At 45.4% G+C, this 21,827-nt stretch overlaps 2 protein-coding genes and 1 long non-coding RNA gene across 3 annotated transcripts in view; 1 reads left to right on the plus strand and 2 right to left on the minus strand.

Annotated features, from left to right (window-relative positions):
* Positions 1-344: 344 nt before the first annotated feature.
* On the plus strand, positions 345-12,769 carry LOC307242256. The gene is made up of 3 exons (XR_013844586.1): positions 345-397; positions 8,293-8,330; positions 12,683-12,769. It is a non-coding gene; the product is annotated as an uncharacterized lncRNA (long non-coding RNA).
* prr18 (proline rich 18) lies at positions 6,200-7,086 on the minus strand (the record flags this gene model as incomplete). The annotated part of the gene is made up of 1 exon (XM_080016954.1): positions 6,200-7,086. The coding sequence occupies one exon, from the start codon at positions 7,084-7,086 to the stop codon at positions 6,361-6,363; it is 726 nt and encodes a 241-aa protein (XP_079873080.1). The 3' UTR covers positions 6,200-6,360.
* Positions 9,266-21,827, minus strand: part of sft2d1 (SFT2 domain containing 1) — a 14,691-nt gene continuing 2,129 nt past the window's right edge. Inside the window, exons 3-8 of the mRNA XM_080016639.1 lie at positions 21,809-21,827; positions 20,354-20,435; positions 18,893-18,928; positions 18,743-18,801; positions 12,722-12,751; positions 9,266-9,580 (exon numbers count right to left, since the gene is read on the minus strand). The exon at positions 21,809-21,827 is cut by the window's right edge and continues 64 nt beyond it. Of these exons, the coding sequence (XP_079872765.1) occupies positions 9,541-9,580; positions 12,722-12,751; positions 18,743-18,801; positions 18,893-18,928; positions 20,354-20,435; positions 21,809-21,827 (266 nt within the window). The 3' untranslated portion in view covers positions 9,266-9,540. The remainder of the gene's footprint in view (positions 9,581-12,721; positions 12,752-18,742; positions 18,802-18,892; positions 18,929-20,353; positions 20,436-21,808) is intronic.

Consider the following 21,827-nt stretch of genomic DNA (forward strand, 5'->3'; position numbering starts at 1 on the left):
TCCTGTCAGGTCCCTGTCCACTTCCTGTCGTCCACAGAGTCCTGCCTCAGGGTGTCTCTCTGGAAGGAAATCACTCCGTGTGGAAGTTCCAACAACACGCTTCTATTCAAACAGATTCAACACTGCATGTCCCTCACACACATTTCACCCACTTTTTTAACTTTTGGGACTAAAATAAAACGGACACGATTCAGACCCGTTGCTCTGGAGCTGCAAGCGAACTCCATGTGTGAGGTCACATACACAGAGTATTTTTTGGACTGTCCACTCCTACACTTTGTGTTACGACTGGATCCAATGCAACAAAATAAGAACACGGCACCGGTTCCATGGAACAGAATGAGTTTATATTTACTAAAAGAGGAAAAGAGATGAAATATCAAACGGTGTCAAGCAGGTAAGACAACACACACACACACACACACACACACACACACACACACACACACACACACAAAGAGTTAATAACCACCACAGAGCGATGGGGCCCACACCACACACGGCAGGCGCACAGTACAATGGACATTCGGAGCCACAACCTGCACATATAATGAATTGGATGATGATGTCACAAAGCGTCTCACTCCACAAACTCATCTCGCTCCACCACCCGCCCACAAGTTTTAGAACTTTGGCGAGTCGGTGACGCACGAACGTTCGAAAACCTTCGGCAAAATGGCGTTGTTTTTTCACCAATTCCTGCTCCGAATGTAGATTGATTGTCCCGGTTCTAACAACACCTCAAATGTTTCTGAAAAGAAGCCAAGGAGAATAATAATAATTATAATAATAATAATAATAATAATCTGAACAATAACAGGGCTGGAACCCTAATTATGATTTATATAATAATTTTATTTCGTAGTTACTATCATTGTTATTAGTATATTATGATTGTTATGATGATGATGATGATGATTATTATTATTTTGTATAATTAGTAGTAGTAGCAGCAGCAGTAGTAGTAGTAGTAATATATATTGAAAATATATTACAGCCACCTCAAAACAAATCCCGCAAGCCATAAGACCTGTCAACGCTGACCTCAGCAGGGGTCCTCACTGAGCCACACACATAGGCTCCACTACCTTACTGTACTGTATGTAGCATACTGTACTGCATAGTGTGTCACTGTTCTGGGTTGTTCGGTGTTACCGTAGTGCTGCGCCGTACTGTTGTATACTGTGCTGTATATCTTACAACACTACCTCACTTTATTCACATGCCACTTTAATGCACATATCTGTATATACATAATTGCCTATCTGACATACATAAGTCTATCCCATATACGTTAGACTATTCCCTTTATCTATTTCATTTTATTTTATTTTATTCTATATATTTTTATTTTATTCTATAAGTATTCAACTTACTGTATTACGTTTTAGGAGTCAGTTAGTTGGTCTAGTCGAAAGAAATTTTTCCTAGGACATATTGTGTGTAATCACCGGGTGCGTTGCATTTCACTGCATATATGTATGAAAGTATGTATATGTATGAATGTATGTATATGTATGAAAGTATGTATATGTATGAAAGTATGTATATGTATGAAAGTATGTATATGTATGAAAGTATGTATATGTATGTGACGAATAAACCTCTTGAATCTTGAATCTTGAATCTTGAATCTCGAACACATAATCTTTGAAATTCTAAAAAGACCCAAATCATTCTAAAATCAAGCAATATTTGTCAGTATTCACTCATCTTTAGAACACAACTGATATCACCGTGTCCCCCTCAAGGGGCTGCTGAGCGGCCGTCCGGGGGCTGGTGTGTTTCATCCTCGCACGTTGAGGTTGTAGCTGCTGCACCGTGGACGCTCTGCGGCGCCAGGTCCGAGCGGCGGCGGTGCAGCTGGAGGCTGCACGAGCCTCCAGGTGGCGCTGCAGGGCAGGAAAAGAAGCAGGTTGAAGCGCTGCGCAACAGCACGGAGCCCGACGGGTCCGGGGGCTCGTCCGCCATGTTTCAAACCCTGACGATGAAAGAGTCGTTTATGATAGAATCAGAGCATCAAAGTGGTAATCCGTGAGATTATTTTGTTAAAATGTATTTTAACCTTTTTGGTAGTTTATTTAACTGGGACGTTATAAGAAGCTCATTCAGTGCAATATGTATGTGCTCCTTTATGCTGTTTCCATTGTTGGTGGCAGGGTCCGCCACCAACAATGGCGGAATGCACAGATTGTGTACGTGCAACAAGTGTAGCCACGGTGAATTTAATCAAAACACCTTCAATTCAGAAACAGAAGATCTCTCGGTACCTGGTCCAGCTGAGCCGCCGCTTGGCCTCCTGTTTCCGGGCGCGGCCCCCGGCGCGGCCCCCGGCGCGGCCCCCGGCGCGGCCCCCGGCGCGGCCCCCGGCGCGGCCCCCGGCGCGGCCCCCGGCGCGGCCCCCGGCGCGGCCCCCGGCGCCTCCTTCATTCGATGCCTAGCGACAGCAGAAACCCAATCTGGACCCACTCACTGACTGTCTGTACTTTCACAGGGATAAAACCAACACCGTTTTGGAAAAGTCCACCCACACAACAGCCGGAAATTGTGTTCTTGTAAAAGGAACGGAGGATGAGAACCTGCTGCGACTGTTTTATCTCGTCTTTTATAAGATTCCCAGAAAACAATTTGGGAGAACCGTGATCTGCTCTAAGCCCTAATCCCAGAGGAGCACGATGAGCCTGAACCCAGAGTCATACGCGACAGATGTCGGCAGAGACAGTTTGGAGGTTGTTGGGGTTTTTTTTCAGCTCCGTGACTCAGGATCCTGCAGCGATTCTGAACCTCGCACCAAGGACCCTGAGTTTGACCCGCGTCAGGCCAGGGGCCCCGTTTGACCAGATTTAGTCTCCGGGGTCAAATGGGACTGGGATACAGGACGGAGCAGAGAGGAGGAAGACACGTGTGACACGCAGGCTCCTTCTCGGAGCCTCTGAAGTCCTGATGGTGGACGGGCTGCCGCCCTCACGTCCAGGCCCCCGGCTCCCTGGCTGAGAAGCCCGTTCGTTTGTGGCCCCGGTCTGCGGGGGAAGGGGCCACTTTGTCTTTCCTCACAAAAGGCCGTTGGAGACGGTTTTGTTTATCAGTTACGTTGGCACGGCGACGCCGTCACGGCAGAGCGCAGGGTCCTGCGGCTATTTTCTACCGTGGCAGTGATGGCCACGTGCCAAAGGTGGCGTCCGTCTGCACCACCCGCAGTTATAAATCAGAGTGGGGTGAAATGCTCAGGGGACAGTGGGTGTAGGGTGTGGAGTGGAAGGTCTGGGGTGAAGGGTGGAGGATGGAGGATCTGGTATGGAGGGTGCAGAGTGTAGGATGGAGGATATGCTGTAGGGTGTGGAGTGTAAGGTCTGGGATGTAGGGTGCAGGGTGGAGGATGATGGATGGAGGGTGCAGAGTGTAGGATGGAGGATATGCTGTAGGGTGTGGAGTGTAAGGTCTGGGGTGTAGGGTGCTGTGTGGAGGATGGAGGATGTTGGATGGAGGGTGCAGAGTGTAGGATGGAGGATGTGGTATGAAGGGTATAGGATATAGAATGTAGGGTTGTGGGGTGGAGGGTTTAATTAGAGTGGAGGGAGTCGGGCGGAGGGTGGAGGCTGCAAGCAGGAACAGTGTGTACTGGGATGAATAGGATCTCTCCTGAATGGGGCGGAACAGAAGTGCGGCCGTCGGTGGAAAGTGTTTCCCTTGGTCGGCATGACGACAATTTTAACAGGCCCCAGATCTCTCTTACAAATAAATAAAATGCTTGAAACGGTTTAATAATGAAGTGGAACAAAAGAGTCTCCCAAAGAGTCTCCACCCGCCGATCAGGGCTGATCCGGGGGCCCGGTCCCCCGGGCGACTCAGCGTGAAAAGCTGCAAATCGCAGCAACGGCTGAGAAAACGCAAAACAGGAAAGACAGAAAAGGATTTTAGGGAAACAATTCCACAGTTTCAACACAAAGTGGGAGACTTGGAAACACACTTCGCTGTTCATACTCGTTTATAGTAGTTCCAAATGTAGCTGCATTTAAACGGTGTTGTTTTCATATTTGCATTTGATGAATCGCTTCAATTACTTCAGCCTTTCAGATGTTGGAAGGTGTATTTCCTTCACTCCACAGGAGCTAGGCTAGCTGATCCCCTCCGCAGCCATGCGTTGAGCTAACACAGTTAGCGTGCAGAACCGGAGGATCGAGTTCACATCTTGAAGCCGGATCGCTTATTTAGAAGTTGAAATTATGCCAATCATAAAAAAAGACATTTCCTTGAAAATGAAAAAGTCAGTTGGAAATATTGATTTTAATGAGAGTGTTGTTTTCGGAAATGTAAGTAAATCCAAGATGGAGGACAAAGTGTTCAACTGGCCTCTGCAGCGTTTATGTCACTGATGGATTCCTTGGTGAAAGTCATCGAACTCACAGAAAGGAGCGTTGTTTGGTCATTCAATTCGATAAGAAATGTAATTACGTATGAATACCCAATAGTGCAGAAAGCCCAGCTTGCCGCCATAGGCTTCAATTTGATCAAAATGACATCATAGCTTAAAAGATTGAGTCATTACTTTCTTCATTTCAGCACAGGCCTCATTAAAATGTTGGTTCCCATCATGAATAATTGTTCACAGCACAACCTGCTGAACGCTTTACTATTGAGAAACGCAGCAATGCTGCAGCTCCTCACTCTGCTTGAATGCAGCCCAATAAAGAAAAAGAAAAATTTATATTAAAAAAAAAAAAAAAAAAAAAAAAAAATATATATATATATATAGAGAGAGAGAGAGAGAGAGAGAGAGAGAGAGAGAGAGAGAGAGAGAGAGAGAGAGAGAGAGAGAGAGAGAGAGAGAGAGAGAGAGAGAGAGAGAGAGAGAGAGAGAGAGAGAGAGAGAGGTAATATTTGATACCGGATATAAAATATAGCGAATGTTCGCAAACATCCACAACTCAGTTCTTTTGACTCCATTGGCTCCAGGGACTAGAAACAGGAAGTAAGAGACTAGAAACAAGAAGTTGCATCACTTCCCGGCTGTAGCCAACGAATGTGAATGTGATAATGAAAAATACATATTACCGCGATTCTAAATATGTTTAAAAATACACTAAGACACTGTGATGATAATGTGAGTTTCCTGTTTTGTAGAACGAGATTTACATGTTTTTGTTCAATCTGAATGGTTTGCCCCATCGGACGGGAGCTGCAACAGAGTGGTACGTTCCTCAGCCCCAGGTTGAAAAACACTGAAGTGGGAAGGCTCCTACAAGGGTTTGGAACTCACCCACGGCTGAGCTTCAAACCCCTGGCTCTGAAGGTTGGATGTGACTGTAAACAAAGTCCCACGGCAACCTGTTTCCAAGCAACAGAGAACAATGTGAGGGTTCACCTCCCCTCCAGCTCCTCCACCTCCTCCCTCCTTCCACCAAAGGCGCTTATTTTGGAAACAGATCTTTGGCCTTGTTAGAAACTCAACATGTAGAGGACGAGGGTTCGAATCCCAGTGAACACATCTCTGTTTGGCATCCACCTCCACAACCACATGGAGATCATATTTCACCTGATGGAGTAGCATGGACCTGATGGAGGGGCATGGACCTGATGGAGGAGCGTGGACCTGATGGAGGGGCGTGGACCTGATGGAGGGGCGTGGACCTGATGGAGGAGCGTGGACCTGATGGAGGGGCGTGGACCTGATGGAGGGGCGTGGACCTGATGGAGGGGCGTGGACCTGATGGAGGGGCGTGGACCTGATGGAGGGGCTGGACCTGATGGAGGAGCGTGGAACTGATGGAGGGGCGTGGACCTGATGGAGGGGCGTGGACCTGATGGAGGGGCGTGGACCTGATGGAGGGGCGTAGACCTGATGGAGGAGCGTGGACCTGATGGAGGAGCATGGACCTGATGGAGCAGAACCACTGTAACCAGAGTAAATAAAGTAAACATCCAACAGTTTGAGTCCTTGAAAAGTGACAGAAACTCGTGAAGATTAAAAATATTTTTACTTCAAGAGGAATAAAAAACAAAACGAGGCAAAGCGACGATACAAACATGTGAAATATGTGAAACAGAAGATGGAGGAGCGGGTGGATGCCTTTTAACCCCTTCGCCGCCGCTTTGTCCTCGGACACAAAGGTTTCCCCCAGAAGTCATTCCTCCGCGCAACGAAGAAGCAGCAGAAACACGTGAGACAGGTGCGAAGGGAGACACCACCAAGGTCCTAGAGTCAGACTCCACCCAAAAAAGAACCACCACCGGAGCGGCGTCTGGGGACCTCCCGCGCCTCCAGACGGGTGCGCGCGGCGGGGGCCCCGGTCCTCGGTGATCGGCGAGTTTCTGGAAATGGATGATGCAGTTTTCTGGGGGTCGCGGGTGGGGTCGCGGGGGTCAGCAGCCCTGGACGCGCGGCAGACCGGACAGTTTGTCCACTTTGCCCAGGGCGGCGGCGCTCTCCACGCCCTTCAGCCACTCCCTGCACTTCCTCAGCACCGTCTCGTCCACGTCTCCGTCCTCCTCCTCGTACTCCACGTCGTCGTACTTGTGCTGCTCGTTGAGGAGGGAGATCTTCACGATGGCGCGGATGTCCTGCTCCGCCTCGGGCTTGGCGGCCGGGCCGCAGCTCCGGGAGCCCCCGTGCGCCTTGCGCTGGGGGAAGACCCTCCGGTGCCGAAAGTCCGCGGACGCGCAGCACTTGTGCTGGCGGGCCAGCATCTGCTTCTCCAGGTTCCTCTTCTGGAGGACCAGGATGGCCTCCGGGGTGAGGCTCAGGCTGAACTGCACCTCCTTCTCCGCCTCCTTGCCCAGGGAGCTCCGGGAGGAGTGCTTGCTGGACTCCATGGAGCCGGAGCGCGTCACCTGCGGCTTGGACACGGAGAGCCAGGAGCCCCGTCCGCCTCCCCGGGGCTCCTCAGCGTCCGCCGGGCTCCCGGGGCTCTTGCTCTTCCTCCCCAGGTTCCTGAGGTTGGAGGGGGCCCAGGACGAGGGGAACCTCTCCCTGTCGGACTTGTTCTCCTCTCCGGGCGGAGGAGGAGGCGCGCCGCTCTTCTTCCGCCTGAACAGCTCCCTGCCCGGGGAGGACATCCTGTGGTGGAGGCTGATGGGTGGGAACGGCATGGCGCTCTAACGGAGCAGGGAGCGGTGGGGCCCGCGGAGCAGCATCCTCCCGCTGCACCTGTCACACTGGGGCCGCGCCGCGCGCCCGCCGCTTTATCACCTTGGCAGGGGGCGGGGCCTGGCGGGGGCGGGGCCTGGCGGGGGCGGGTCCTGGTGGCAGAACAAAGCGGCGCGGAACAACGTGTGGGACGGTGACGTCATATCCCCGCTGAATTCCTGACACTTTCAATCTGTGAATTATGTGATGACAACGTATCCGATAAGACCTTAGAATATGTTGCCAATTCTGTTCATGTTATATGGTCAATGCTTTTTACTCTATAAATCAAAAAAAAAAAATGTATATCCCTTGTCACAAATCTCCCCTTAAAAAAAAAAAAAAAGCAAATTCATATCGGTAAAAGTCTCTGAATATGAATAAGTCTTGTTTTCCTCCAGTGTAGTCATTTCAAAACCTTTTAAAATACATTTTTATTGATTTCATGTTTGCTTCTACTTTGTTTGTAATAACAGTATTATTTATGTATATGTAAATATAATCCACAATCTTTAAGGTCATGAATTCAGAACCCCTTTAATGGTCCTGAATTTGAATAAAAGTGATATTTTACAAAATAATGTCATGAAGCGATGACGCTTTAAATGTCTATCTTTTTTTTTTCCATAAATTTGTTTATTTTTGGCAGTAACCTTGCAAATCTTCCTCCGGCGATGAATCATCCATGCATGCATCCATCCCTAATGATATAAGGTCCTGCTGTGGATGGACAGATGTCAGACATTTCCACTGCTGTTCTTTAAACCGTCATTCTGCTGAAAAGAAGATATTGACTCCTGTTGTTTTTGCCTTTTATTTCAGACGAACAAATCAATCCACTCAATACACGGACGCTCATGGCGGATAAAACAAAAATCCACGCAGACGTCTCAGATCTCCAGTTCACCTTTTATTGAGTTTATTGCGGCATTGGGCAATTTTTGGAACAATCTATTCACATATAATTTCTGTGAAAAATGGTAAAATGTGTGTGTGTGTATATATATATATATATATATATATATATATATATATATATATATATCATCGGTTAATCTCATGGTAATAAATTATGATACACTAATAAACACTAATTTGTTTTCTTTACAAAGGATAAAACACAATTACACAACACTTTATGCTAAATATGTGTGGTGGTTTATTTACAGCACAGTCGAGGAACCTGAACATCTAACCTCCAGCTCAGGTGGAGAACAGAGAATGTTGAGTGTGTGTGTGCGTGTGCGTGTGCGTGTGCGTGTGTGTGAACCATGCTACGGATGTTTGTACGTTGGGTTCGTCTGATTTGAGCGTCTCTTCCTGACGTAACATCAGATTAGATTTGATCAACAGGAAGCGTTCGGATGCCGACAGCTTGCCGGGGTCGAGATCTCTCTCCTCGCCCTTTAACTTTGTGGTAATCCAAAAATAAGATTAAATAAAATAATAACTTCACTCAATAGTGTGGGAGGAAATACAAAACACATAGAGCTCATTAGCAAACAAAGCCGCCCCTGCTGAACGGAGTGAAGGGGCTGAAACACTTCATCCCTCAGAACACGCACACGCTGATATGGATTTCTCAGCTGCTGAGTTGAAGGAGCTCCACCCAAAGCACATTTGGAAGCTAATCCACCATCACATTATACAACCATCCGGAGGAACCGGCTGATTAGGTGCAGAAGGGATTCCATAACTAGATGCCGTCTACGCGGAATAACGAGATTAATGCACAAAGAAAACACTGAGGAATGTTCAGCGGAGCCGGGTTGAGTAACACGGGGGGACAAAGAGCAGGGCTCTGGCCCCCGAGCGGAGACGGACCCTTCACATGCTCTTTAAAGAGGAGCCCCTCATCAACACCATGGAACTGGGCGTCATGTGACCAGCAAAGGCAAAGGGGATGGAGACGGGGAGAGGGGTCGTCATGGCAACCGCCTCCTCAGAGGCTGTGCCGTCACGCCCGAGCGGCGCGGGAGGGGAAGCCCGGCGCAGCGCCACCTGCAGGTTGTCAGGTTGTCTGAGGGAGGAAAAGACCCCAAAAGCCAAAATGCCCCAAATGCCAGCCAGCACTATGAGTATGAGGATGTGACGGAGGAAGGATGTGAAGGGAGTATCCATGTATGTATCCATGGATTAAGGAACATCTGGGGACCCCCGAGAGGAGGAGAGCGGTTTATATATATACACACACACACACACACACACACACACACACACACACACACACACACACACACACACACACACACACACACACACACACACACACACACACACACACACACACACACACACTAGTCGTGACAAATTAGAATAGACATATTTTGAAACGGCAAAGTTAAGAATTTAAATTTCTAGCTCTGAATAAAGACAAAGAGGTGTTGCAGACGGTCTTAGTGAAGCAGAGCAGAGTTCTAACTGAGACACGTAGTGAAGCACTTCATCACAGCGTCTCTGCAAAGAAAAACAGAAAAACAAAAATCATTATGAGTAGGTGTGACGACAGGACAGGGCTCCGATGCTCCCGTCTCCTCTCCTGAACGCCATTATTAAATCCCACGGGCGCCCCCCGCCCTCCCTTTGTTACGCCGCCTCGCCATGAATAAGTGAGTGTGTTTTGGCGGGGAGCGGGTCGCAGTGCACGCTGGGACGGATGGGACACCCCCGCCAACAGGTAGCGCCTGTTGAGGGGTGATGCAACACACGCCGTCGCCGCGGCAACGGAGCGGACCCCCCCCCGACACCGGGTTGCTAGGCAGACCCCGCATCCCTCCTTTAACAGTTCAGGGGGAGGAGGTGCGGAAGGAGTCAAGGTTACAGGAGGAGGAGACGGGTAGCAAGCTACCACTCCGAGAGAGAGGGAGAGATACAGAGAGAGGGAGAGAGAGAGGGGGAGAGAGAGAGAGTGAGACAGAGAGAGAGAGAGGGAGAGACAAAGAGAGAGAGACAAAGAGAGAGACAGAGATAGAGAGAGAGAGAGGGAGAGAGACAGGGAGAGAGACTGAGGGAGAGAGAGAGATCCTTGGATCTCTGAAGTAATTCAGAGAAACTATGTTGATATTTTAACTCATCCTTATATGCAAATATATTTGGATATGATTTAAAGGGCCTTGCAAAAATACACACTGTATTCCTCTATAGATATTTAAAGTTACCTTTAACTACTTGCAGAATATTTGAATTGCAATGTTTATACATTTCTGTCTGAATTTTAGTTTGTCTTCATCTTTTATATTCATGTTCTTCACTTTTTATTTTCCACTTGCTTTGGCAACCAAAACATTTGAATAAAAGAAAAGGAGTGGAATTGAGAGAGAGAGAAAGAGAGAGACAGAGACAGGGAGGGCCCCACACTGGTCCTTGCAGCGGGGGTCCCCGGCAAAATGATTAATGGTTCAACTTCATTATTTAATTCACAAAAAATTAATCTAATCTATCCATGCCTCCACCAAGGGCCAAAATCAATTAAATCAATCAATTATCAAGATCAATTATTTTTGCCAAATACCTTGAAATGTATAACTTAACAATATTTTTTGATGACTTTTAGTGCTTTCATAACATATTTACACATAAGGCAATGTTTGAGAACCAATCACTTGTAATGTGGATATTATGAACCAAAATCCCAGACGATAACTAATCTCACAATATCAATATTTTATCCATATGTGACAAATGAAGAATCCTGAATCATTTTATAACAATATATGATCCAGCCTCAAGGGGATACTCCAGTGATGCATGCTAACAGTGTTAGCGCAATGCATGGCTGCAGAGGGGATCAGCTAGCCCAGCACCTGTGAAATAAGGGATGAATACACCTTCCAGCTCAAACGCTGAGTAATTTTAGCAAAACATCCTCTAGTTCTCATCTTATTTTAGTTTTAAATGCAGCTTCATTCAGAACTTCAATAAAAAATAAATGGAGTTTCCCTTTAAGAAGGGAGGGCAGCAGGTAAAACACATTAAGGGATCAGCTCCACGCGCCATGTGGCGAGGCTAACCGGAGAGCAGCGCAGTGGTATACAGAGGGAACACAGCATGTAAATATAAATAACCAAGGGATTGTAACCATGTTCCACATCACAGAGCCTCAGTCTGATCCATCTCATCACATTTAGTCTCTGGGTTTTCTTTTTATTTTGTACACACTTTATTAATCCCTCAGGGGGGAATAATTTCTGACCAATCCTAGTATCTGGGAGCAGTGGGGTTCCACCTGGCGGCGCCTGGGCACCAACTCCAGATCTGCGCCCATGCCTTGCTCAGGGGCATCGGCAGAAGTGTCTAACCCTGACATGCGTGTCCTTTGGGGCGTGGGAAACTGTGGCAGCCGGAGGAAACCCATGTGAACATGGGGAGAACATTCAGACTTCACACATTAAGGCCCCTGTTGGGTTCGAACCCAGAACCTTCCTGCTGTGAGGCAACAGCACCTACAACTTGAGTGTCTCTACTCTAGTCAGGGAGATAAGAGTGAACCTAGATCCAAACGGTCATTATTACATTCTATAACCATTCCTTAACATCTTGTACATTATTGTACAAAATGATGAATTAATTAATTCATTAATTAATCATTAATTCATTAATTAACCATTAATCATTTTGCTGGGGACCCCCCAAAACCTCTGGAAGGACCCACTGGGGTACCTGGAACCTTACTTTGGGAAACACTGTGATAAACAAAAGAAAGCTATATAATCCAATCGGATATGAAAACTGGATTAAAGCAAGAGGCTTACTGGTGCTCTAGGAAAATAATTTATCAGAAAAAAATAAAATAAAAATATATCAAAACAAGGATGTAGGAACAACAAAGCATCCCAAACAGATTGTCAGAGCCACGCGTTCCTCCACGCAGAGGGTGGAGGGCGTTCTTTGTCTGGTGCTGTTGTTGTCGGGGCACGGGGTGATGGGGGAGGAGCGGGGTGTCGTTCAGCTGTCAGGACGGATTATCGCCTCTCCCAGATACACAGTGCACTCAGGTTTTATTTATATGGGGGGTGTAACCCCGGGGGCATCAGACCTCTCCCCAAATGGGAGCGAACCCCAAACCGGCCCAATTCCCCACCCCGTCTGCAGCTGGAGCCAGTAAACAATCCCCCTCCCCATCATCATATCTACCTCTATATCATATACACAGTATATCTATACATACACATCTATATATATTAAAGATAAGTCATCTAAAGTACCTTGATACTATTACTTTAATCTGTATTTTCACTGGGTTCTCGGTGTTTTGAGTTAAAATCCAGCAGTCTACCAATCCTTGGTAGAATCGCTTAGGTGTAATATCCAAATCTAATGGAAATAACATTTTAGGATAATTCTGACACGAAGGGCATTACCGAAAAACGATTTCCTCTGGATGTTTTAATGTGTGGAGAATACTGCTTTCAACTGCTCTGAGTGTGACGTGGAGGCTGCGGTGCCGCTGGCGGATTAGCGCCATATGGTGGAGTCCGTTCAGAAATAAAAACATGTTTTCCTCGCACGCCGCTAATATCTTTGTGGTGTTTTCTGTGTTTACAACATTTTGTACAGCAGCAGAAAAGCGAGTGTGCTGGATGTGAAGCTGCTTCTTACCTGGCGAAGGGAATGTAGGAGATGCCGTACCTGGAAGACAAACAAAGGATCAGGATGAGGAGACAATCAGCACCAGAAGAAATGGAATTTATTATAATATAGAAAAAACCTATTTTAAATAGATATTTCAACACCAAAAAAACAAAACGTTTTTTGGTATTTTTTACTGTTAATCCATTTGAATATATACACCAATTAGCCACAACATTAAAATCACCACTAATATTGTGTAGGTCTCCCTCGTGCTGCCAAAACAGCTGTGACCAGCCTAACAATGTGTAGATAGGTGGTACGTGTCAAAGTAACATCCACATGAACGCCAGGACCCAAGGTTTCCCAGCAGAACATCGTTCAGAGCATCACACTGCCTCCTCCGGCTTGTCTTCTTCCCATAATGCATCCTGGTACCATCTCTTTCCCAGGTAAACAATGGCCATCCACATGATGTCGAAGGAAACATGATTCATCAGACCAGGCCACCTTCTTCCATTGCAACAGGCGTGCAGCCACCCTGATCCCGGGCACAATTACCTAGAGTCTAGACCAGGGGTCGGCAACCTTTTAAGAGCCATTTGGGCGCGATTCCCGCCAAATAAAAACCCACCTGGAGCCGCAAAACCTATTTGACTTCTATAATGAAGACAACACCGCATATATAGTTTCATTACACTTATGCTATGTATATAAGAGCTGTTGTTTGTTGCGTTTATGAAATAAAAGAACTACAAACTGATTAAGACTTTCATTTTATTTCTGTGCTTGACACAGCAAAACACAAAATTCTTTTGAACTCGAGAGAAAATGCAGGTCCTTCAATTATTTGTGGATTTGAAAAAAAAGAAATCTTCACTTTAAGTAAAAGGGGCAAAAAAGCCATTTGTTAATGTTTTATCACAACTTAAGTCTATTTCAGTGTGCCGTCATCCGGGACTATTTCCTCAATCGCGTGTCGCAGTCAACCGTCGACCTGAATATGAAACACAACTACATCAGTTCAGGGTCCGATATAAATATCCATATTTGCAAAATGAAAATATAGATATTTGTTTCTCTTACTTGCTTAATGCAATTTCTGCCCCTGAACTTCACTGCAGAGCTTCTCAATATCCGGGCTGTATGATGTAACTTTCAGCTTTACACATGACTGTAAGCTGTCATCAGTGAGTCGCGACTGTTTTTTGCTTTTTATGAAGTTCATGGTGGAGAACACTTGCTCACACAAGTATGTGGATCCAAAAATTGACAGGACCCCAAATGCGTACTTCTTCATGTTCAATAGGATGTCGGGAATGGCATTCCATATCTCGAACACAAGTTTGTCCGGTTTAGGGAGGTTTTCAATATCATGCAACTTGTGCGTCTGAGCAAGAATGGCCTTCTGACGAGCAACACCTTCAAGATCAGCTGTCAATTTTCTGAACTTAGACACCCACACGTCTTTGTCAGCTATGTCGGCCAGTTCCATCTCAAGATCGGGTTTCCCCAAACGCAGTTTGCATTGCGATGATTGCACGATGAAAATACTTGTAATTCATCTGATCGTGTGCTTCTCTGAACTCTTTCAAGGAGGGGAAGTGAGACAGCGTACCTCTCTGGCAAACACTGTCATCCTGCGCTCAGATGCCAAAACCTCCTCCAGCATCTGCAGGGCTGTGCCTCCTTTCCCCTGAAGACTTTTGTTCAACGTGTTGAGGTGTGCTGTCATATCCACCATGAAGTGCAGCTTCTCCAGCCAATCTGACTGCTCCAGCTCAGGAAAGGCGAGGCCTTTGTTTTCCAGGAAAGCTTTTACGTGCTCCAGACATACAGCAACCGTTTCAGCACCTGCACTCTGGACAGCCACCGGACTTTGTTGTGCAGCAGGAGATCAGAATATGCGCTTTCAACTTCTTCTAATAATAAATGGAACAGTTGGTGGTTCAGTCCTTTTGCCACTATTTTGTTCACTATTTGAATTACAAGATTCATCACTTCTGTGCATTCCGGAGGAAATGTTTTAGCGCAGAATGCCTCTGGTGCAATCTCCAGAATAATAACTATTACATTGAAAAAATTAACTAAATAGAATAAAATGTATTTAAATTAAATAGCGTTTATTTATTCACATTATTTTCTCAAAACCACAGGGAGCCAAGGCAGAGGGACGGCTCCCAAGCCGCGGGTTGCCGACCCCTGGTCTAGACAGTTGTGGCTGCTCAAACCACACCACCCCCACACCACAATTATATATGAAAACAAATGTTTTAAGTTAATTTATTATAATATAAGCAGAAAAATTGAAGAATTTATTTGAACACAAGAAATAATATACACAATTTATATACATATAAATGTGTGTTAAAATATACATTTTGGTTGTGTTTTGTGTTCATTAATTAGAATACGTACATGTTGGCCATGTTAAAATCCAGTGATGTTTCACTGTTCAATCAAATAGATAGAAATATAACTAACATAACACACCCACAAACGGCGGGTTAATAGGAAACATCTGCCCTGTATTCAGCATTAGAATTTGGGTGATTACCACACGGATCTGTAATCCTGTTCCCTTAACAACACATCACCATAATGAAAGGATTAAAGTCCTTATCACATGCAAGCATCTTTAGCATCACTGTGGACAAAAGGGGAGTAATTCATAATCCTCACACCACAGAGACAAACGGGAACCTCAATACAAAGTGTGCAACCTCAGAAGGCAGCGATCACAGAGAATGACCCTGATCAAGAATCTCAGTTATTCCAGAAATGCCAGGAATCGAGAGCACGGGTTTAATGGTTTACTGGAGGGTCTGTCCGGGAATCATTAGCTCCCCATCTGACCATCACAAACAAACATCAACTTTGCTCGGCTTATTTCTTATTTTTTGCATGAATGGCACAGGGGGGAACCCCTAACCATGGCAGCTCTAGTGCCGTGATCTTTTCGGTAAATACTCTACACCAGAGATCATGTGATATTATCACCTTGTACCTTTTCATTTTAGTCTGCTTCATACTGCAACAATAGAGGTTTGTCATGTGACCTGTGTTTGGTATCCTTTGACAACGCGAGGCAGCCATGTATAAATAAAGCCATTTATGTGTATACAGGGCATCTGTTAATTGGTCAGAAATTTGCTGTCCAAATCCCCCGCAGCTTCTCACTAAACACCTTAAAGATGTCTACATTTCAGTGGATTTTCTCTTGCTGGTTACGTTTCCACGAGGACCCTGGTTTCCATAACCACGGTTCATTTCTTCAACATTGAAGTGTGTACGTTGTTCTATTGTTTTATTGTGTTCACAAGATTCACGTTACCCAGAATTCACGCCCTACATTTCCTGTCATAGGTCTGGATACTGTGTCGAGTGCGGACTCTTGTAGAACTGTGTTCACACTTACAAGGACCCAGAGCAGGACTAGCTTTGAAGCGGACAGTGCTCTTCACAACAGCGTAACAAGTCAAAGTTTAAGAATAAGGGAGGTCCTTTAGTGAACGTACAGGACATACTGTAAGAAGGAAAGCACCCTGAGAGGCAGGAGGATAGTAGGGTCCACTGAGCTAAAAGACACTGTAGTGTGAGCTGCAACGCTGTGTTGCAGTGAATTCACAATGATACTCTCACTGGTGGGAAGGTGAGAAGCAGAACCAGGATGGTAAATGGTGAATGGGATGCATTAATATAGCGCTTTTCTAGTCATCCAGTGCTTTACAGTGCATACCTCATATGCATCAATGTCTGTGGCAGCCGTGCCAGGCGCACACCAGCTCAACCAGAGCAGTTAGGGGGTTAAGTCTCTTGCTCAAGGACACCTCAGCACGCTACGAGGAGAGATCGAACCGGCAATCTACGATCACCAGACGACAACCCACTCTACCTCCACCTCCCATCATATCAAGTCAATCCTGGGACCAACATCAGGACCGAGTTCCTTCATAAAAATGCTCCTTTGTGGTGAATCTCTGCGTTCCACTGTGAAAACACAGGACAGCGTGTACGTTTATGTAGAGGGCCGGCAAGAAAGCGTCAAGTCCTCAAGCTGTGAGGTACCGGCTCCAAGAGAAGAATGAAACTCAACACCACGGTGGTGACAGTGACTCAGGCTTTTCATTTCTCGGAGACCGTGGAGTCGCTAGGGCTGCACACACACACACACACACACACACACACACACACACACACACACACACACACACACACACACACACACACACACACACACACACACACACACACACACACACACAAGAGGAACCTGTCATGGAAACAAACATGGCTGACAGGATGTTCTGCTTGCTGCTGCGGTGCAACTTAACCCCACTGCCCTGCCAGTTGTCCAGGAGCCTTTGTGCTTCATTATTGATGATCTGAAAAGACCACAGTGCCAGTAATTTGTAAAAATGACGGCAGTGCACACAAGTTTGAATACTCCACTAGCTCTCCTTCTAAGTTCATATAGAACAGGAAAGATTCCTCCTGGTTGCTCCAGGTCCTCCAGGTTCACCAGCACTGGGAGGGTTCAGCATGTGCTGGTACAGACCGATAAGAGGATATCAAACTGTTGATATTATTACATATATACCATGCACGCATGGAGGATGCACTGCCTTGATAACAACCAGTATCTCGACACGAACAGAAATATCAATACACATATGAAATACATTTACAAATAAAGTGCCCAAATGAACACGAGGGCAATGATTTAATTTTGACACGGTTCAGCACAGCACGTGTCTGTGGCGCTTAATCAGATTAGACGGCCTCAGCCGGCTCATCTCCGCCAAAAGCTCCAATCCCCTTCTTAGGGAAATCTTTGACCATGATGCTCCACTATTTACTGTTGACAAGATGGTGAACTGTCTAAACAATCCTAATACACTGCTTTCCAATGTACTTGCAGCATATAGGTTTTATTTAACGTACAGTTACATTACAGTAAATGGTATCACCTGAGTCTTGCTTCCTAAACTTCTCCATCTTGACCTGCTTTGTCTGGTGAGGGTCTGAAGAACAGTTGCAAACTCACTCACACTCCTTTCACCTGATGAACTTAAGTCGTCTGATTTCCTAAATTCCTTCTTCATTTGTATTGTACTGCCTGCTTCAGTCAAACTGCCGGCTGACCCCAGATCTGGTCAAAATGTGTCCTTTAAAAATAGCTTGAAAGCTTCCTTTTCCTGGGGCACTTGATGTGCCTGTGTGTCCATGTCACCCTGTTTTAATAGATACGTTTTCTATTTAATTATATTTTTTGTGCTTATTCCGTGTGGGTGTGTCAGAAGAAAGAAAGAAGAAACAGTCTTTATTCGTCACGCAACACACCACACTACAACACATGCTTGCACACACACACACATGCACATGCTTTTGATGGTGGCCGGTGAAATGGATCCTCTGCATTGAACCATCCTGGCTTGTCCTTCCTCCGGGGCCACAGCCAGGAGCAGTGGGCAGCGTACGTAGACGCGCCCGGGGACCAGGTGATAAGTGTCCATCGCTGGTCAGACCATGATGGGTGCATGTTTTTGAGGGGGGTCCTTACTGACATGAGGGAAACCCCATGTGAGCACGGGGAGAACATGCAAACTCCACACAGAAAGGCTCCTGTTTGGAAGATAACCCACCAGAGCACAGTGCCAACAGCGCCCCAGGCGGGAATCAAACCCAGGACCTTCTTGCTGTGAGGCAGCAGTGGGAATTTGGTTTAGAACATGTTGTATTTTATCTGTGTTATTCCCACGTTTCTGCCCTTGTTTTAACACACATGCATATGAACAATTGAACTCTGATTATTTTTGTTGTAGGTTATAAGATTATTATTGTTATGCTGAATTATTCCCGAATCTCTCCCCCTTGGGGATTAAGGTATAATCTTATCTTATTATTACTGGTTGAGTATTAAGTCATGTAAAGCACTTTGAGCTGCATGTTGTGTATGAAAGGAACTGCACAATAAAGGTGGTTATTTGTTATTATCATTCATGTGAAGCACATTCAGTTCTCTCTACTGACAGACTGATCGGGACTCACCACGTCATCGCCAGGAACTGCAGAATACAGAAGACAATGGCCAGCAGATTTTTATGCCACTACAAAGAGGAAGAAAAAAAACAAGTTTGAACTCATTCCACAAAGCGGCTCCAGTGACACAGATAGACGACTCTGTTATATTCTACTCACCCAAAAAGCAGCACATAGTGTTAATATAAGGCAGAGCTGGGAAAAGGAAAAGGCATGTTTATTTATAGCACAAATCTCAAACAAATCACACACACACACACACACACACACACACACACACACACACACACACACACACACACACACACACACACACACACACACACGCACACACACGCACACACACGCACACACACGCACACACGCACACACACAGCCCCCCCCCCCCCCCCCCCTTTTGGAAGTTTGTTCCAACAACATGTAGCATAGCAGCTAAATGCTTCTTCTCCGAGTGATGATTTTTCTTGATTCTCAGAGCAGGTTGTAACCGTCGCTCCAGGCAGGTTAGGCTGCGGCCTAAGCAGACTGACCTCGGCATGAGCCTTACCTGCCGTTGCTATGGTGATGCTACTCCACTGACTAGCACATGAGCAATGGTGGATTGTTTAGAAACTTTGCGTTCTGTCACCTCAACAACCCAGCGCTGATACTGTGGATATTTAAGGTGAGAAATAATCTGTTGTGATTGATCTATAAGAATGACTTAAAACTTTGTCCATAATACTCTTTTAGTTTCAAACTGGAGATCTGTGCTTGGCTGATTCTTGATGCTCTTAGGGAATGGTTTATTGCTTATCCCCTAAAGCAGGGATTTAGTCTTTAACTATTTATGTTTTCATATTTAATAGAATTGTGAATTGTAATTGAAAGTCTTTCCTGGGACATATGATTTTTAAACAACACTAATGCTTCTGGCTGCAGCGATGATTCATACAGGAGAGCTTCATGGATATTCAAGGGTTAGAAAACACCTGACATTTTATTTTCTATGGGAGAAATTGATGCAGTCTTTACTTTTGGAACCAATATAACCACACCCAAGCTTCAGCTATCTGAAGTTGCGGCGTTAGCTACATTTCTAATCATTGTATAGAAATTGTCTTATCATTGCGCATCACACTTGCGGAAATTGCAGCAGTTGTTCAAAACAGCATGGTGAAGACAATAAATATGCCTCAGCTAGTGGGGCGTCGTGACCAAGACACGATGTGAACACTTTCTACTCTGTGAGGTAAGTACTGGAGGTAAGTTATGGTAAAGTTTCATTTAGGAGGATTCAGATGTATATTTAATACAACACAGAAAATTAATTATATTATATAATTATAGAACCCAGAATCGCGATTGTGGCGCCGCCCCTTGCGGCCGCCTGCGTGAGCACCGCGTGTCGATTACGCATATTTGAGTATTTTTTGAGCTTATAGAGCTTGTGCGTAATCACCGGGTGTCATGACATTTCACTGCATATATGTACGACTGTATGTGACAATATATATATGTATGTATGTGACAAATAATCTCTTGAACTTGAATACATGGTGATAGAATCAAAAAAAAAAAAAAAACAACTCCTCATAGTGCCTTTAAAACCCCAAATGAATAATAACAAAATATATTTACCAGCATAACAATGGTGGCGATCAGCCTCGTCGGCTCAAACATTCTCTTCAGTTGTTTTAAGGGTCCCATTAGAAAACAGGTGCTTCAATTTGAGCAACAACAAAAAAAAAAAAAGAAAGTTTGGTCAATTTCAAAGTTGAAAAGTCAGTTAAGAGTGACATCATCAAAGTTTTCTTCGCAAAACAGAGAATCAGCATTTATGTAAAAAATACAGTTTTAGTCTCTGGGTCTGGTGTCTGCCAGTATCAGTGAATTAATTGTGATGCTTTGAGGCCTTTTTATGACTAAATGTAATGACATTTTTGTCAGAATTCTCTCTCTGTGAGTTGGGTTCATCGAGAACATTTAAGGTAGGTGTGAGGTTCAGTGGTAGGTTTAGGGTTTTAGAACATCAGAAAGAACTTCACTCATTTTGAACTAAAGATAAAACTGTTAGTTACAATACCAAAAGTTAAATTTAGGACCATTTAATGACTTTTACTTATATTTGTAAAACTGAATTTAAAACATTATCTGACTTTTTAAATGATCCGACGACAGGGAAGTGAGGCGCTGTGGTTTCAAAAGAGTACAGAGTGCAAACACAGACCCTCACCCCGGAGCCGTTTCACACTGAGTCAGATGAACGTGCACAGTACGATGAGTGATCCCACGTCCAGCCGCTCCTTTGTGAGGAGGATGTGCCACTGACGTCAGCGGCGAGAACAAAACAGAACAGTGTTGGCGGCGGCGCCAGGCTGAGCGACGTGTTGAGTGGAGACGCCAGAGCTTCAACGCCGAAGCGACAGAAACAACTTCCACCCCCACAGACGGACCACACTGACCTTCATTTTAAATCAATCTTCAAGTCAGTGCAGCCGGCGGCTGTCGGTGAGGTCAAACACAGGAAATGTTCTGAAGCTTCTAAAAGCATTATTTAACCTCCGAATGATTCAATCGTTTTTACTCCGACTTTGAGATCGATGGGGTTGGGTTTACAAACTAATGGTCTACACTGACCTCCATAAATCAAACTCCAGAATTGTCGGTTCCCCAATAACACAACAATAGAGATGTGAATCCATGACTGGATTCATGAACTACATCCAGGTTCAAGTAAATCTCCCTGTCACCCCCGTTTGCACAAATTAAACGTAGGGAACGTAACTACAAGACAAAGACACTCATGGAGTTTGACTAGTTCTGTTTTGAAAGGTAACTCAGAAAGGAAAATAACTTGCTGAGGATCTCAGCGAGTTACTTTATTTAACAACAGTATTTGAGTATTTTGCTAAAAGCACGGTGTGGTCGCCCATGGGGCGTGTCGGGTGGGAGATAAGGCCCCTCACTCTGACGCTGGTTGGACTGGTTGAAGGACATTGACAACATTGATGTGAAAGCACTTGTCCAGTGTCGCAGATGTGTTCAGTTCCCTGTTGAGTTGGAACCAGGTCTGTGTTAGGAATAGCTGCTCACCTGGCCAAAGCGGCCACGT

The sequence above is a fragment of the Zeus faber genome (assembly GCF_960531495.2).
Source record: "Zeus faber genome assembly, chromosome: 16".
NCBI classification, from domain to species: Eukaryota; Metazoa; Chordata; class Actinopteri; order Zeiformes; family Zeidae; genus Zeus; species Zeus faber.